Source organism: Nyctereutes procyonoides, unplaced genomic scaffold, assembly GCF_905146905.1.
Source record: "Nyctereutes procyonoides isolate TBG_1078 unplaced genomic scaffold, NYPRO_anot_genome, whole genome shotgun sequence".
Classification (NCBI taxonomy): Eukaryota; Metazoa; Chordata; class Mammalia; order Carnivora; family Canidae; genus Nyctereutes; species Nyctereutes procyonoides.
The window spans coordinates 32,162,027-32,179,982 of NW_026575120.1; the positions used below are offsets into that span (position 1 = coordinate 32,162,027).

General features: G+C 44.1%; 2 protein-coding genes across 10 annotated transcripts in view; both read right to left on the reverse strand.

Annotated features, from left to right (window-relative positions):
• Positions 1-5,733, reverse strand: part of SVOPL (SVOP like) — a 93,124-nt gene extending 87,391 nt beyond the window's left edge. For all 6 annotated transcript variants that reach the window (XR_008665672.1, XR_008665673.1, XM_055335021.1 and 3 more), the window contains exon 1: positions 5,636-5,733. The gene's annotated coding sequence lies outside the window, so the exon portion shown is untranslated. The remainder of the gene's footprint in view (positions 1-5,635) is intronic.
• A 2,746-nt stretch (positions 5,734-8,479) lies between these two features.
• Positions 8,480-17,956, reverse strand: part of ATP6V0A4 (ATPase H+ transporting V0 subunit a4) — an 83,490-nt gene continuing 74,013 nt past the window's right edge. For all 4 annotated transcript variants that reach the window (XM_055335016.1, XM_055335014.1, XM_055335015.1 and 1 more), the window contains 4 exons: positions 17,254-17,379; positions 13,762-13,879; positions 10,184-10,355; positions 8,480-8,864 (listed from right to left, as the gene is read on the reverse strand). In XM_055335016.1, the coding sequence (XP_055190991.1) occupies positions 8,771-8,864; positions 10,184-10,355; positions 13,762-13,879; positions 17,254-17,379 (510 nt within the window). In that variant the 3' untranslated portion in view covers positions 8,480-8,770. The remainder of the gene's footprint in view (positions 8,865-10,183; positions 10,356-13,761; positions 13,880-17,253; positions 17,380-17,956) is intronic.

The following is a 17,956-nucleotide window of genomic DNA, read 5'->3' on the forward strand; positions in this document are numbered from 1 at the left end:
AGACTTCATTTTCAGGTTTAGAGTCAACATTTGAATAAAATACATAGACCTGATTGTGGTTTCAGAACTGACTGGAAATGTTAATACCCTCAACAATGAGTAAAATAATCCATGATAAACAAGAGCTGGAAGTCAGGAAAGATGGCAGGATAGGCAGGCATCCCACCTGCAGGATCAGCATGAGAACCAGAGTTATCAATATACTATCTATAATCACAAAAACTAAGAGGGCAACTAAAAATAAAAGCAAGGACAAGAATAAGAACAATTTGAGAATTTACATAAAATGCAAATATATACACCAAGACTGTACGTTTTATAATTTACATAGATACATAAAAATACCATTACAGTGACTACAGGGCAAAAGGAATGAGAGCTTGGGATGTGGGTGAACGGGAATGAAAAAATACATAGACACATATGAGACAGGACGGTGTATGTGTGCCAGGTATGGCGGTGCATCAGTGCTATGTTGAAGACAGCTCCCACCTGCTTTTGAGGGCAGATTGTGCACATCTCTTTCCACCTCTGTATTCAATAACATCACGTTGGTAATTTAAAACCAGCCGTAGTGGGAATATAACACTAGGGAAATCAGCAAACGCTACAATCCAGGTACCATCCCCCTCCACTCTGTTATTAAACACAGCACACCACAAAGCCCCAGTTCTTCCTTCCCAGTGACTCCCAACTTCAAGAAGGAGGTGGTTTGTGATGTGGAGAACAAAGGTAAAAAAGAAAAAAATTAAATTTCCTTATAATTTACAGCTCATTGACAAGTACTTAGGATGGGCAGGGTGACCTTCTTCCAGGAACTCAACTACCTCAGTGTTGATTCTTTGCTAGAGGCAAAAACTAGCTTGACATTAGCCTGACCTCCAGGATCCTATAAGTCTTCTTTATATATAAAAATCCCTTTGGAAATTTCCTTTATCTCTACCCTCCCAGGAAATATGTTAGCAATCATCCTCCAAACATATGGCCTGCTGATAATATATCTGAAGGGTCTCATGACTAAGGTTTTACTAGACAGCAGTAAGTGACCTTATCCAAACAGCAGCTAGCTCCACAAGGTCCTGGAGAATCTTGCCTCCAAAATCCTTAGAGACTTACTCTCTCCCTAACCCCCTCCCAACGTGAAAGCATATAACCAGTCACTTCTCACAACCCCAGGGCAGGTCTTTCTGCCCACAGGTCCTGACCCCAAGCTTTAATAAAACCACTTTTTTTTTTTTTTTTGCACTAAAAATGTCTCAAGAATTCCTTCTTGACCATTTGCTCCTGGACCCCAGCATTTCAACATCAGTACGGAGTGACGGGGTGGCTTGAAAACTCTTTCCAGGTGATCCTGATATGGGGAGCCCTACAGCCCCCACCTGAAAACCATTTCAAATAGTTTGTGCCAATTTAGCAAGGTATCAAAAGCTTTAAAAACTAGTTTCAAATGAACTGGTAATCCCCAATTCTAGCAATTTATCCCAAGGACTTATCTCAAATATGGAAAATGGTCTCTATACAAAGATGCCTTAAAAAAATTTTAAGTTTATTCAAGTCTAACAATAACAAATTGGAAACAGCCTAAGTGTAAAGAGGAAATGGTTATATAACTGATTATACATCTAGCATTCAAGATTATATCTAATGACATTTTAATGACATGAGAAACACTTGCTATTGTTTTTTTTTTTTTTTAAGACACTTATAAAATATTAGGAGAATGGCAAAGAGGCCTGGATCATCTTTTGTATAAGCAGTGAATAATGGATTGATACTGCTTAGTTGATAAACTAAAAAATAAAATACAATTATGTTGTTTTAACTTTAATCACCAGACGGGCAGCCCGGGTAGCTCGGCGGTTTAGTGCCGCCTTCGACCCAGGGCCTGATCCTGGAGACCCAGTATCGAGTCCCATGTCAGGCTCCCTGCATGGAGCCTGCTTCTCCCTCTGCCTGTGTCTCTGCCTCTCTCTTCTCTCTCTCTCTCCCTCTCTCTGTGTGTCTCTCATAAATAAATAAATAAAATCTAAAAAAAAAAACAAACAAACAAAAGAAATTTCTCTGGAGATGGGAAATCAAGTCAGGAGATTGTTTGTTATAAACTCAGTAGGAGAGCCTGGGTGGCTCACTTGGTCAGACCCTTTGATTTATTGCCATGAGCACTTATTACTTCAATATAAAAATTATAAAATTCAATAAATGTAAACAGATTATCTGCAACATACATGTTTAACAAAGGCTCCTGCAGGTCAGGAAGGGAATAATGCAGGGGTCAAAACATGAGGGATGAACACAGAAAAATACATACAGTGGCTGATAAATAAAATTATGTTCAACCTACCTTCAAATTAAAAATAGTTGTTATTTTTCTTTATCATATTGATTACACTCCGTGAAAAGGAAATAGGCACTCACGTTATCGCTGGGAGTGTACGTTGTTACAACCTTTCCAGAAGGCAATTAGGCAGAGAGGAAAGAATATTGACCAAGCAATTTCACTCCTAGGATTCATCAGAATGGAAGAGTCAAGAAGTGGACAAAGATACATACAAGGAAGGCCACCACTCAGTTGTTGTAGCAACAGAAGAATTGGATACAACCTCCATGCCAGCAGTAGAGAGGTGGCTAAACAATACCACTTAAAACCTCTTAGCGAAAGGCTATTTAGTGCTGAAAGGCATTTTCCAAGAGGTGTATACATAATGCAGACGTGTCCATAACATATAGATAGGTATATACTGATCCCAATTTATAAAACTTCATTTAAATACATACCTTCATGGAGATTTCAGGAGAAATGTCCAAAACTGTGTTTTAGGGAATATTTGTGGAGCACAACAGAATATAATGAAAGGGCCCCTACCCTGAAGGACCTTCAGTCTAATGGGGGAGCAAAGGTGGGGAGTCAGGAGGGAACAGTGTGGTCCCAGGGTTAAGCCGTGGGTGCTCTGGCACACAAAGGAGGGCCCCCTCCTCCAAGGAGTCCTGAGACCTGGGGAGGCCTCTGCAAGCAGTTCTAATTGGAAGCCTGAAGAATGAGCCAGCACCAGCCACGAGAACAAGGGAGAAAAGGGCAAGGAGAATGTAGGGTTTCTTCTCATTCTTTCTTTCTTATGCTTATCTCATTGTTTGACTTTTTAGAAAGGCTACTTCTTTTAACATAAACATTCTTTTTGGGAGATGAACTGACATAGAGTTGACATGTTGCTCACGGTGCTAATCCCAAACAGGCCTATGCATGCCCACTGCCCTCCATCACTGGCCATGACCTATCGGGTCAATACCTAACCCAGACACAATCAAGTCACTGACTGGCACCTGATGGTAGTGATGGTTGTACAACATTGTATCTTATACAACTAAATGCCACTAGGAGAGCCTGGGTGGGTCAGTTGGTCAAGCATCTGACTCTTTATTTCAGCTCAGGTCATGATCCCAGGATCTTAAGATTCATCCTTGAGTCAGGCTCTGCAGTCAGTGGGGAGTCTGCTAGAGATTCTCCTTCTCCCTCTGCCCCTCCCTGCACTTGCTGTCTCTCCCTCTCTAAAATAAATATATAAATCTTTTAAAAATGCCACTGAATTGTTCACTTTAAAATTGGTATAATGGTAAGTTTTATGTTATGCATATTGTACAATTTCAAAAATCAAAATAACAAGGAAACCATTTGCAAATATGTGTGTATGTGTGTAGACACTCAGCAAATAAATGTCGGTAATACATATTAACCATAAATTACAAGAAAAACATTAGATTCAAATAGATTGATGGGCATGTTATATGAACAAGCCATTCACAAGAAAATATATAAATTGTAAGCAAAACTGGAGAACTGTTTATCTTCTGTAATAACTGACAAAATTAGAGTCGCAAAAAATCCTTAGGTATCATTTTATACCTACTAAATTAACAAGCGTAAGAAGGAAGAAAGGGGGGCACCTGGGTGGCTCAGTGGTTTAGGCTCAGTCATCTGCCTTTGGCTCAGGTCATGATCCCAGAGTCCTGGGATCAAGCCCCCTGTCAGGCTCCCTGCTCAGCAGACAGCCTGCTCCTCTCTCTCTTTCTGCCCCTCCCTGCCCCCCACTTGTGCTCTCTCTCAAATAAATAAAATCTTTAAAAAAAAAAAAAAGGACTGAGGGAAGAAGAAGGGAAAAGGGATGGCAAGGAGGGATGAAAGGAGGGAAAAGGAAATCAGTAGCTATGGTGAGACTGAGACTGAATGGAATCCATTTCTCCTATTTCCGTTCCTTCTCTGAAAATAGAAATAATACCTGTCTGTGGGAGAAGTAGCTGGCTGCCTTCCCAGTAACATCTTCCTCTGTACCCTACTGATGAGAGTGGCCACCCAGAGGCAGGTGGAGGCTGGGGGCTTCTGAGAAGGCCTTTTGCCCCTACCCCTTTCTACTGTTCAGTGGCTGGTGCTTCATCAGACATCTTGGGTCATGATGCAAATATGGAAACTTTGGGCCAAGTCTGGCAGGGCATAAGCGAGGAAAAGCCTGGAACCTCTCCTACAGCTGTAGACCACTTACCTTCAGATATCTACTTGGGAAAAAATTAAGCTCTCTGTTCAAGATGCTGTTATTTCTTTCTGGTTTCTGGTCCTTGAAGTTGTGAACAATTTTTTTTTTTTTTTAGGCTAGTCAAGTGTAGCAGTGGGAAAGAAGGAACAAAGAAATCTGCAGTTGGCTGTGATCAATGCACACACCACTTCACTCAGACCAGCCAACTGTGTGTAATTCTTAACTGATAAGCTTCCTTCTTAAGTCTGTTACAAGGATTAAATGTGATGATGTTTGTGTACTATGGCACAGTGCCCATTGCAAAATAAGCAGCCATGGGAGTTCTGTTTCTCATCTTTGAATAAAGGTATCAAATAAATGTCTAAAATTTCACTGTAATCACAAATCAAATACACACAGGGTTAAGGTTTGAAGTATTTTCAGATTATCAAATGTGTATCTCTCCAAAAGCATTTACTGCTAATATTCTGCTAACATTAGAACATACTGGGCTCAAATGAAAAACTACCAAAGTGGAAAAAAAAAAAAAAAGCTACTTATTTTCTGAAGTAGATTGACTTTATTCCAAGGGTAGACTTAAGCAGTGTTAGGAAGCCATCACATGACCGTTGAAACATAAGATCTCAAAACTTCTCCAAACAGATATATCTACACCGATACCATCCAAATCAGTCACTTCATCTTACTTAGGAAAGGCACAACAAAATCAATACCTTTTACCGAAGACATTACTTTTTTTTTTTTTTTTTTTGTAGGCTCCACACTTGGGAGTCCAACATGGGGCTCAAACTCACAACCTTTAGCTGAGCGTGACAGACGTTTAACCAACTGAGCCACCCAGGTGCCCTTGTTCTGCATTGCTTTAAATGGTAAAATCAGTATGTCTGACAGAAAAGGAAAAAACCTTCCAAACTCCAGTTTGGAATGGCCTAGTAGGTATTGGGGTAGGGTGGGTGTGCAGGAAAGGGGCATCAGTGATGTGTGACTCACTCAAACTCCACTCAGAGGAGCAAGCCTGGCCCTCATCCAGCCACTGAAACAGTGTTCCTGGTCCCAGTTGTAACACTGATCTAAGCCCAGCACGGGATGGAAGAAACGAATACATACATTACCTGTAGCAGAGAAAGCTCCCATTCCTGCCCTGTCAGGTCATTACAGGATCTTCAACAACAAAATGGACACGTTTTTGGTGGAACGTGTTGGGTGGAGGGCCACAGAGGTGTTGATAGGAGATATATCAGGATTTGGGCATTCGCATCTGTGCATTATGAATGAGCTTACATTCCAAGTCACTAAGAAGACATTCAAACATTAACTCAAAGTTAATGTGCAGGGAGTATATTCTCAGTATTTTCTAGAGTTTCAGCCAAAAGTTTCATAAAGAAAAAGTTTTCATTAAAAAGAGGACAGGCGTGCTGGGAGGCTCAATCAGGTAAGCATCCAACTCTTGGTTTTGGTTCAGGTCATGATCTCACAGTCATGGGATTAAGCCCCATGTCAGCCTCTGTGCTCAGCATGGAGTCTGCTTCAGATTCTCTCTCCCATTTACTCTCTCTCTCAAATAAATAAATGACTATCTTAAAAAAAAAAAAAAAAACAGAAACAAAAAGGGGACAAAATGTTCCATAGGGATGAGAAACATTTCAGATGGAGTGCTGGAAAAGCTGGGTTAGCATCTTCTGTTGTCTCCCTAAACCATTCTAAATCTCTTCTTAGGAAGAGGATGGATAGATGGTGGATGAATAATCAGTAAGACCAACTCAAGAAAAGAAGGAATAGCATGGGGGAAGAATGTTTCCCACCTCTCATCATCAGTTCCTTAAAAATTACAATGAGAATGTAACCCGGGACCAAGCTTCAAAGAATCTGTAAGAACTGACAAACTGAGGATCTACTCTGAAATTCAAAAGGCTCACATGGCATTCAAGCTTCATTAAAACAGATTGTAAGGCACTGATGGGCTTTTAATGCTATTGCATTTTCCTATACTAAATTTTTTAGCCAGAAATAATTGAGCCACAGTAGAGCTTTTTAAAAGTAAACATGCTTGCGTGTGTGTGACGCAATTTGTTTTGCAATATCATCAGTAAGAGTGAAATTTTCATACTCCATGTGACTTCAGCCAAGTACAACTGGTCAAACCCCTACCTCCCACCAACTCCAAAGCAGAAGTAAATCTAGATCCATGTTGCCTATCAGAGTTTCTTACCTCTGTATATTCCTTGGAAAGCTTTCCAGTTTCAGGTTCTTTTGCTCACACAGCAGTTAGATCCCTGTTGGCCCCTGGAGGGGCTTCTGGACTAACCAGATCAAGAAGCCCAGCCCCCAGGTCTTCTCCTCCCCTTTTGGCTCAGTTCTGTGAACAGAATTTCTTAAAGAGCAATCGTGCATCCTGCACAAGTGAGTGACATCCAGGTAACACCCCCTTTCCTGTAGCTCTTTACCCAATCCCTTTTTAAAGGGGAAATTACATCTCTCATTGAGATGGAAGGATTCCAAAACTTAGAGAAAACTAGCAGTTCTTAGGAAGACTATGGAGACTCCTGGAAGAGAAGGGGTCTAAGCAAGGGGTAGAAGGAAGCTTTGCCCTTTCAAATCTTTTCTCAAAGCCATCACTGCTTAGAATTAAAGGGCAAAAAAGCTGGTGACCTGGCTAAGCACAGCATATTTTTAGGTAGTGAGAAGGGCAGTGATGAGCTGAGAATCTAGAAACTAACTGCCCAGTGACTTGGCTTCTCCAGACATAAACACTTACATGTTGTTTCTGACTGTTCTTCCCTTCAGGCCATGTCACTGGCTGAGCACCTGGTCCATGCCCGGTATCTGACACTCACCTTCCACAACCCAGAGGGGTGGAGATCACTATCCCCACTTCCTACCTGAGGATACATGAGCTATCAACGATCATTCTTAGATCCACTTGCTTTAATCCCTGAACATTTGTTGAGCATCTCATTCATTGTGCCTTAAATTGTGCTAGACAATTCATGACATTGACAAAGAAGGTGGCATGGAAGCTTTCTTGGATGTGAGCAATGACAGTTCTGTGAGCACCAGTCAATCCCACTATGTGGAGGGGCAGGAGGAAGCTAAAAAAAAAATAGAGATGTGTCCAAAAGGTAAGTTTGGATTTGGTCAGATATTCTACAATCTTTAGAACAAGATATTCTGTAGAAAGTGCCCTGTGGGGCGTCTGGCTAGTGCAGTCATAAGAGCATGTGTCTCTAGATCATGTGGTCAGGAGTACGATTCCCATGTTGAGGGTAGAGTCTACCTTAAAAAAATTTTAATATATATATATATATTTTTAAAGTACCCTGTAAACTGTAAAACGCTGTACCAATGTTAACAATGATTAATTCTACTGGTATAGTTACCATGAAGACTGTGATTAACTTGGATAATGGTCACTCAGGCTAAATAGTTGATGACATATGTATTTCTCTATACCTGGCTCTTAGGACTTTGCCAATCCAGGAGTGATAGAAATGGGTTCAGGGCCAACAGATCCAGAGAGTGTCAGGGAAGACTGTCTGGCGGCCTCCTTTCTGGCAAGCTGTTTTCCAGAACTTTCTCAAACCTAAAATCTTTTTCTCCAGTTCCTGCAGCATAATGTGTATCCAGCAAACAGACGCTGATGATGTCATGTTGTCACACTTCATTCCACAGGATTTAACAATGCAGACAGCCACACCGGGCCCGCCCTCACGTCCACACAGAGAACATTACCCTTGCTTTCCCACCTGCAGTAAAAATTCATGAGAAAGTTCCTAATCCTATGAAGCTTAGCCCCAGGCAAAAAGAAAAGGTATCTGAGGAACCAGGAAATGAAAGAATAAAATAAACATAATCCTCTGGAATTAGTTTGTGTAACCCTATTGTTTAGCTTTGGCCTGTATTTATCAATACTAAATTTTATGGAATAATTTTGAACAAAGACAACTTAAAGAACAAGGGAATGGCCCAGAATATAATATTTATAATATTGCAAGAAAACATCAGTGTGGCCCTCCCCGTTTCTCAATCATTTTAATGTTTGACGATTATGACCCAACTTGAGGTCGGTTCCCCTATAACATGGTTAGGTTGTATCAAATCCCAAGGCTTTTAAGTAAAATATACATGGCTTCCCGCCTCCAGGTAGCCAAGAACAGTCATCCCATTGACTGCCTTGCACAGGCTGACGTTGAAGACAAGGCTGAACTTCTTTGGCCGCCGAGAGGAGATGGCCAGCGCCGGACCTGCAACTACTCCTCTGCTGTCCCATCCAGGATGTATTTAAAGGAGAAAGGAGCAAACTTGTAACCAGCCCCGACGTAGAACTTGTTCTGGAACTCCACCCTTGGAGGGGAGGGGGCAAGAAAAAGCAAAATTAAACACATAAGCAAGAGGCTGGGGTCAGGAAGCTACACCAGAAGGCACCCAGGCTGGTGGCCACCACAGGGATCATCTGGAGCTTTTTAAAACACTTCCCTTGCCCCTCACACACTACTTCGTCCAGGCCTCTGCCACCCTGCTCCGAGACTGTGAAGAACAACCCTCCCCACAGCTCCCACCACAAAGCTACCCCCACCTGCAGCCTTGTCTCAAGAGCCAGCGAGGGAAAAATGCTTCCCGAGGTCATACGTGGTGTGTCTTCTCCATCCTGATCTTTTTTCTTTTCCATCCTGATCTTAATCACGGGGCTCATGCTACTGCAAGATACCCAGAACCTTAACCTAACATTCTTCTAACTTCCATCAGACACCACGTATGATCTTTTATGCTTGATCATGTTCCAGAGTTCATTTCCTTAATGACAAGGGGAGAGGTGATGTCATAAACTGAGGTGGGGTGCTGTGATTCTCTCCATTCAATACACGGAGTCTAAAAACTTGTCTTAATGAACAGTGGGCAACAAGGGAGGTAGAAACACCAATGAAAGCTGAAGATGGTCTGTGGGCACGTGCACACACACACACACACACACACACACTCAAGATTCTTGGCTAAGATATGACTTGGAAGAAAAACAGAAGCTTCAGCAAATGTCTTTATATTTGTAAACTTAGTGATGGCTGATGGTCTCTGGACACATGTGTGAATGTCAAGGGCCTCCTGTGAGCACCATCCTCCTTCCAGGTACCCTCCTTCTGTTTCCACTTTGTAGAGATCAGTAGTCTGTACTACTGGTGTAATTCCTGCACTCAGCAACAAGGGCCAAATGTCCCAGATTCCTTCAGTGTGCCTCTGTGAGCCTATTTCAGATCTGTCATCTTACCAACACTTGGAGGTGCCCCTCATCTTGAAGCCAGTTGTAATACAACAAACGAATATTTAAAAGAGAATGAGTACATGGGGAACTAACATTGATTATAGGGCAGGCATTATATACATATACACACACCTATGCATGTGCACACACATGCATACACGTGTGCATGCCTGTGCAGGAGCACACATGTGCACATGAATGGAAACACATGTGCATACCTGTGCAGGAGCACACATGTGCACACACATATACATGTGTATGCACACACACACAAATGCACATATATCATCATGTAATATTACAACAACAGGTGACTACACTTGGTCAAGACCTGCAGCCAGCTGGCTGGTCCTGACTCTCACTAGAGCATATGGAGCCTCTACTACAGTAGTGTGGCCATGCTCACCAGTGCAGTCGCAGGGCATGAAGGAACGCAGAGAGGCCCTCCATGATCAGAAGGATGGCTACTGTCAGAACGGCAAATATGGTAAAAATGACAAAGACCCCAATGAGTCCTCCCCAGCCTCGCAGGCGAAGGCCGATATTCATCACCATGGTCCAGAGCACCTCAGACAGTTCTGTAAGAGCAAAAGAAACATTCTCAACCACAGGGTTTATCTGGCAAGTGCAGCTTTTCTCCATACTATATTCGTGGGTCGCCACAGCCTAGAATCCCAAAACTCCATGCTCAGGTGGAAAACTCAAGCACGTGTGCCCTAGGGCACCTGTATGAGATCGTCTATGGCAGCTTTGCTCACAAAGGAAGAATTTCTGTCATGATGACAAACATATGGTGGCATGTTACTCACTAATGAAAGTGAGCAACCTATAGCTACCAGTAGCAATATGAATAAATCCAAGAAACATGTTACACCACAGAAGCAAAACAAAAAGAATACATATGATATGTTATGTACTGAATTTTGTATTTTCTCCACTCCTCAAATTCATATATTGAAGCCCTACCTACCAAAGTGATGGTATTTGGAGAGGAGGTCTTTAGGAGGTGACTAGGATTTGATGAGGTCATAAGGGTGGGGGCCCTCATGATGGTATTGGCGCCCTTACAAGAAGAGACACTAGAGGGCTTGTTTGCACTCTCCCTTCCACGGAGATATATCATTACATTTTTGAGTTGAGACTTGAGGTCCCCCAACCAAGAGGTCACATTGGCATGACCCCAAGTGATAAAGGTGTGTCACTTGCAAGTGGTCACTGGGACACGATGGGACACAGACACTTGGGAGCACAAAGAGAAGTACCTGTGTCTGTACTGTGCCCCCTGAGCTCTGGCTTTCTCCTGGAGTGACGCAGGGTCCTTCATGGTGGGAACAGCTTTACCCCATCTACTTATACCCCTACCCACTCCTCTGTGCTCTGAGTCAATATGGATTCTTTGCCTCTATCTTTACTAAATTATCGACATAAAAGCTGAAAGCAATTTGAACTGTACTGTGCTAAGGATCTCATGTGGTCTCTCTTCCCCCCTGGCCCTTAGATATGGCAAAATCCTAGTTTCCCCAAGAGCTGTTTTCCTCTGCTCTAGGTCCAATGGGCAGAGGTCTAATAGTCATACCATCTACTTTCACAGGGCCTTTCAGTGAAGTCTTCTCATTCACAGTAGCTCATGGAAGCCTCACTCCACACCTGTGGGAATCCAGGTGTGTAATTTCTAATGCTTCACTCTCACCTCCTCTTTGTACCCTATCTTGGTGACTTTTAAAGCACATGTCCAAATCCAGCCTCCCTCAAATTAGGTCTTGGCATGGCACTGATGAACACAGAAGTGCGAGAGTAGTAAATTGTTTTAAGCTGCTGACATCTGGGGGGTGGTTGTTAGAGCAGCGCATACTAGCCCAGCCTGACTAACACAGCAGGCTAGTTACCAGAACAACACAGGAAAGCCACGGCATATACAGGTTAAGCTGCTAAGTTACTGAGCTAAAACTGGTAGAATGGAAACTAGAATAGAATCAGTATTTGTTGTCACTCTACCAAACTACCTCTTCAAGCAAGTTTGTTAGCATGAAGCAGAAGGTATTCATGCAAACTATACGTCTCAGGAAGTTCCAGAAAGATCCAATGGGTGGACTGTGCCAGGCAACTGGGAGCCATATGGATTATCTGGAGTCAAATTACTCCCTCAATGGTCATGGGCTGGCCAGAGGAGACCCTCCTGTCCTATCTAGTTGTGACCTGAACCCTCCAAACCACATCTGAGATCAGAGCTAAAGGCTGTTATCAACACCACTGACCACACGAAGCTCAGAGTTCCACTTTGGGTCCCTGGCTAAGCACCTCACATGAATGCATGTCAGTGCCCAAGTAAACACATGCAGGTGCTCATGTGCAGATACTTACAGGCTGGATGTATGCATCTAAGCACCCGTGTGCATGCAGAAGAGTGTACGTGTGTATGCGTGGAGTTGCCACAAGAAAATGAACACAGCCTGAGCAGTGAAGACGAATGGTGAGCACTTGCCTTTCTGCTATTAATCAACAAGCAATCTCACTTTCATTGCTTTATTTTCTACCCATCAAGTACCTACTTTGGCCTGGTAAGCACTTGCCTTTCTGCTATTAATCAACAAGTAATCTCACTTTCATTTTTATTTTCTACCCATCAAGTACCTACTTTGGCCTGGTTTCTCTGTTCCACGCCTTGTGATCAGTGCTGGGAACACAGGGATAGAAGACAGGGACCTTGCTTTCCAGGAGCTCAGTCTAGTAGGGAGACAGGCTAATCATAACAGAATGCAATCAGAACCCAGAGAAAGGAATCCTTCACATGGCGGTCCAGGGAGGAAGATTCCCAGGGTAGGCACAATCTGTGTGAGTCCTAAAGGAGAATTAGATACCAGGTGGGGAGAAAATTAAAGAAGCGAGGAATAGGGGAACCTGGGTGGCTCAGTTAGTTAAGCATGTGACTCTTGATCTCAGAGTCATGGGTTCAACCCCCAAGTTGGGCACCATGCTAGGCATGGAGCCTACTTAAAAAAGAGGGGGGTGGAGAGGAATATTTCAGACCAGGAGACTATAGGGTAAACACACAGAGGGGCCCAGAGAGCATGGCAGCTCCAGGAGCCTTGGTGCAGGTCCTTGTGGTCACTGCTTATGACTGGGGCTGCTGGGGCACTGAGGGCATTACCAATGGACAAGACCAAAGAAGTGGGCAGAGATAAAGAGAGATATTACAAAATCGTTTGGAGAATCAGGATTCCAGACTTAAGTAAACTCTGGGGATGGAATCATTTTCAAAATTGGATTACTGGGCCTAACTTGACCCTAGATGGCTGTGAATTCATTGAGGTGGTGAGCACCGCCCCCCGCCCCCAAGTGGGTCAGCTCAATCGGCAGCCCATTTCCTCCCAGTGTTCACAGTTAAGACAGGCTTCCTCTCAAAGTGAATCCCCCAAAGATGGCCATATTTTAATCCTAAGAACCCAAGAAAATGCTATATGGCAAAAGGAATTAAGAATGGATTCAGCAGACAGGATTAACTGAAGGAATGCTGAGATAAAGAGATTATCCTGGATTATCCAAGGTAACCGCAAGGGTCCTTAGAAGGGGAAGGCAGGGCAGTCAGAGCCAGAGAAACTGGAGACATGAGGCCTGAAGCAGGTGTCAGAGCAATGAGCCTAAGAACCAAGAAATGCAAGAAGCCTCTAGAAACTAGAAATGGCAAGGAAATGGACTTTCCCCTAGAGCTTCTAGAAGGAACCCAGTCCTGCTGACATCTTGGTTCTAGGACTCCAGAGCTATAATATAGTAAATTGTTTTACGCTGCTAAGTTTGTGGCAATTCTTTACAGCAGCCATAGGAAACTGATACAGAGAGTAACCACTCTAGGAATATAAAATCAGACCTACTGGAAAAGTCACTTCTTCCTACGAACGAACAGCCAGAAATAACCCAAGAAGGCAAGTACTTTGATTCTGTTTCCCAGGGGGGATCTGATTGTGACCCTGAGGGCCACTCACTCACGTGCATGAGCCAGGCTGAGGGCCCAGAGCCGGAGGTAAGAGGCTGTGTTTGAAATGCAGCCCAGGCAATACTCGATGGTGTGGATGGCTTGATGCACAAAGACGTCTCCAAAATTGAACTGAAAGAGAGAGGTTGTGGGGTTTTTTATTCTAATTTCATTAAGTATTCCCTATATGAAAGGTATTACTAATGATACACAGATGAATAAAACATGGCCTCCACCGTAAGTCACTTCCAGTTGAACTAGAGAAAGATAATATACTCGTAGGAAGAGAGTTAACAGCACAAAGTAGGAAACACAGTATGTGTGCAATAATGCTTCCCAGAAATAGTTGGAAAAAGTTCAAAGAAGAAGAGAGAACAGCTGGTAAGGCATCACAGGAGGTAGATGTGCACTGTGCCATGAAGGAGGGGGAGGCATCGGAAGTAAAAGCTAAGCAAGACCATTCCTGGTGAAGGAGATGACTCCTGGTAGGGAAAAGGCAGGAAATTGGGAACATCAGGAAAGTGAGTTCTGGGGTAGGGGTGGAGGAACAGTTTGGCAGAAGTGGGAGCTTGTCTGGTGAGGAGGGGAAAGGAGAGACCAGTTGTTGAAGTTTCAGGAAAGGACAGAGTTGACAAAAATAACCTGGAGTCAATGAGGAACCATAAAAAGGTATCTGAATAGAAAATGGGGGTGGGGGATAAAGAAGTATTGGGGGAAGATTAACCTGGTAGCAAAATGGCCCCCAAGGGCAAAGCCAATAACAAAAGAGCCTGTTGGTTGATTAGTTTACTAATCCAGGGATGGGGAGGAAGAAATGTGCTCTGCCACGGTGGGGGCAACAGTTTGGCTGGCACCAACCCAGCCCTCGAGTGGCTCAGTCTAGTGGGGACAATGTGCATGGAAAGCACAATAATCAAGAATCACAAGTACTGTGGGGACACAGAAGGGTCTTTCACCCAGTAGGGGCCAGAGTCATACAGGGCTCTGAGGCTCTTGAGTCTGAGGCACTGTTTTAGTATATGTGCTGCTGAAGCGAGCATAAGTCTGAGGCACTAAAGAACGGCATTGACAGAAATGGAAAATTGGAGGAGATTAGTTGACATATTCAGATATGTTGCATTTCAGGTCACAGCTGGCCATACAAGTAGAATCTCTCAGCACACAGTAGGAGAGGCAGACAGGCTAGAAGCAAAGTCAGGGCTGCAACTGGATACCTAGGACCTCACCTGTGGGAGGAGGGGTGGTGGGAGGAAGTAGACTGGGAAGATACACAAGGGAAAAAGCACAGAAAGAAGAGCTCCAAACATCTTCATTTGGAGGTGAGAAAGAAACAGATGATGTAAAGAAAAAGCCAAAAGACTGGGAGGAATCACACGGCTGTGGGCAAGGTCAGAGAGACACCCAGGAAGGAATGGGGGTGGTGGTCCGGTGGTCAACCACGTCAGGAGCCATGGAGAGAAGACAGGGATCTATGCCTCTGACATCTCCCATGGGAAGGAACTGTCTTTGTTATTCATGGTGATCCCCCTGGGACCACACCTGATAGTTTCTGTGGTTAGAGGGTTGTGACTTGGCCCCATGTGCTTCCAGCCCCATCTCTACGGAAGGGATGGAACACAACCACTGAATTGCACGCCTACGTAATGAAACTCCAATGAAACTTCGGACACTGGAGCTCAGGTGAGCTTCCTGGGCTGGCAATTCTGTGTGCATGTTGCCACATGTCGATGATGGGAGACTAATGCCTCCCTAAGGACACAAAATTCTGAAATTTGGAACCCTCCCTATGTCAGATTCCACACAGGTGCTCCTTCCTCTGGCTGCTTCTGATCTGTATACTTGTGCTACAATGAAACTCTAATTATAAGGATCGCACATTAGTGAATTCTGTAAGTCGTTCTACCAATTATTGGCCCTGATGGAATATGAGGGACCTTGAATTTGTAACTGACTGGTCTGAGGAGACGGTGGTCTTGGGGGGGTTCTGCAAACCTGCAGCTAGGGGCAGAAGTCTTAGGCGGACTTGACAGTCTTGAGAACTGTGCCCTTCACCCTGAGATTGGCCAACACCTGGTGGGGAGAGAGGTCAGAGGGGACAATGTAATCAAGCCTGTATTTGTTTTGCAATGGGAGACCCAGGCATGATGATGCTTGGGGGAAGGAACCTATGTGCGGCCCAAACGGTGGCAGCCAGTTCACTGCAGAAGCAGCAGGTGGAGTGACTGGGTAAATCCCGAGGGTAGGAGAACAGAGGAGAGAGGGTGTATGGGAGAGGCTGGGACAGAGTGAGGCAGATGATGTGCAGGCTGGATTCTAAAACATCCCAGCAAGTCGGACAGACAGTAATATTAATAGCCACTAACATGGGTTATTCTCTGTACCTGGAATCCTGTCGGAAAAATCTGATCCAGATTTTTCATTAATTCTAATTGGCCATCCATTAGTTTAAATGAGTGTATTTCTTTAAGTAATTCACACCACATATGGAGCTTCTTATAGCATCCCTCAGGCTTCACAGGAGCCCCATCCCCATCCCCACTCCAGGATTAGAACAGAACTCCAGTTAAAACCCCCAGCCAGTTCAGGCATCTGAGGCACTTCAGTGGTGGAATAAAAACAGCCACCTGCTTCATCTGGGAAAATGCAGCACATTCCTGATGGGGAGTGGCTGCCCTTGGACAGAAATGGGCAGGGAGGGGGAAGGGCACAGAACAATTCATGAATTCACAGGAGAGGCAGATAATGTTACAAAGATAGGTCAGCTAAGTCCCAGCAGAGCCCGGGTGGAGACAGGAAAACAAAGAGGGGATGGCGGCTGGGCAGGCTGGGCATGCTTCTGTCCGGGAGGCCGGCTGGGAAGAAATAACCCGCCTTTGACTTTAACAATAGGGCTAGAGTTGGGCCCAGCTCTCTTGGTTTGAGGGGCACTGATTGGACAGCACATAACAAACACAGCTGACTCCCGGGGCACGGTTCTGAGTCAAGGAGGTCTTGCTAACATCGAGGAGCTTCTATGCCAATTGATCTGAAGGCTGGTACTCACCCCACACTCACAGATACACCAGCACCTGGATTAAAATGTTAAAACACCCCTAGATTGGTTGGTGAATAGCTGTTTTTTTTTTTCTTTTTCCCCCAAAGATTTATTTATTTTAGGGTGAAGGAGAGGCAGAGGGAGAAGGAGAGAAGATATCATGACCCTGAGATCATGACCTGAGCTGAAATCAAGAGTTGGGACACCTGACTGAGCCCCTCAGGTGTCCCGAGTAGCCGTTGATCCTATAGGCTTTCCCCCCTCCCTTGCAACCTTCCCAACTTCCCTGGACTCAGCAACTACAGGATCAGGTCCTCCTGACCCTCCCAGCTCCACTGCCTAAATCCTTTCTGATGGGCTGGTGGCCACACCCTACTGGCCGTTAAATATTTGACAATCACCCTTGATGAGATCCCACATCTAGAATCTGTACACACTGGGGCATCTTTGTCAACTACTGAGTCCCACATACCTCTTCTTCATGGTCATCCTCAGCCCCGTGGGCACCTGCAGAAGCCCTCTGGCCAGTGCTCCCAGAAGGGCTGGAGTTGTCACCTTCGACGTCCTCTGTGGCATTTTGCATCATGGAGGCCTGTAGCTGTCAGCAAGCAAGGAAGCGAAGAACTAAATCCACCCTTAGAATTAGAACTACAATTTATTCTACATAAAATAAAGGTCATCATTAAATATTAACTATGTACCAAGCACTGTTCTAAACGCTATCACCCCATTTAGCCTTCATAATAATCTTTTCATTTAAGCACTGTTATCACCTCATTCTACAGAGAAGTAAACTACAGCACAGGAAGGTTAAGAAATGTACCCAAGATCACACAGCTCGTAAGGCTAGTTAGTGGCAGAGCCAGGATTCAAACCCAGGCAATCTGATTCCAGAGCATGTGCTTTTCTCTGTGGTGCTCTAGAATGTGTCAAATTAATCTGCCTTTATAGTAAATCAGTGCACGTACAAGAGTGTGTGTATATATGATAAAATAGTCCGTTGTACCTTCAACACAGCCTTATGACCCGAACAGCTAGATTTCTCTAGACAAATAAACCAGGAGAGATGAATGACTGCTACAATCTGAATGTTTATATCCCCCCTAATTCATACGTTGAAATCCTAACCCCCAAAGATGATAATCGAAGGTGGGACCTTTGGGAGGTACTTAGGT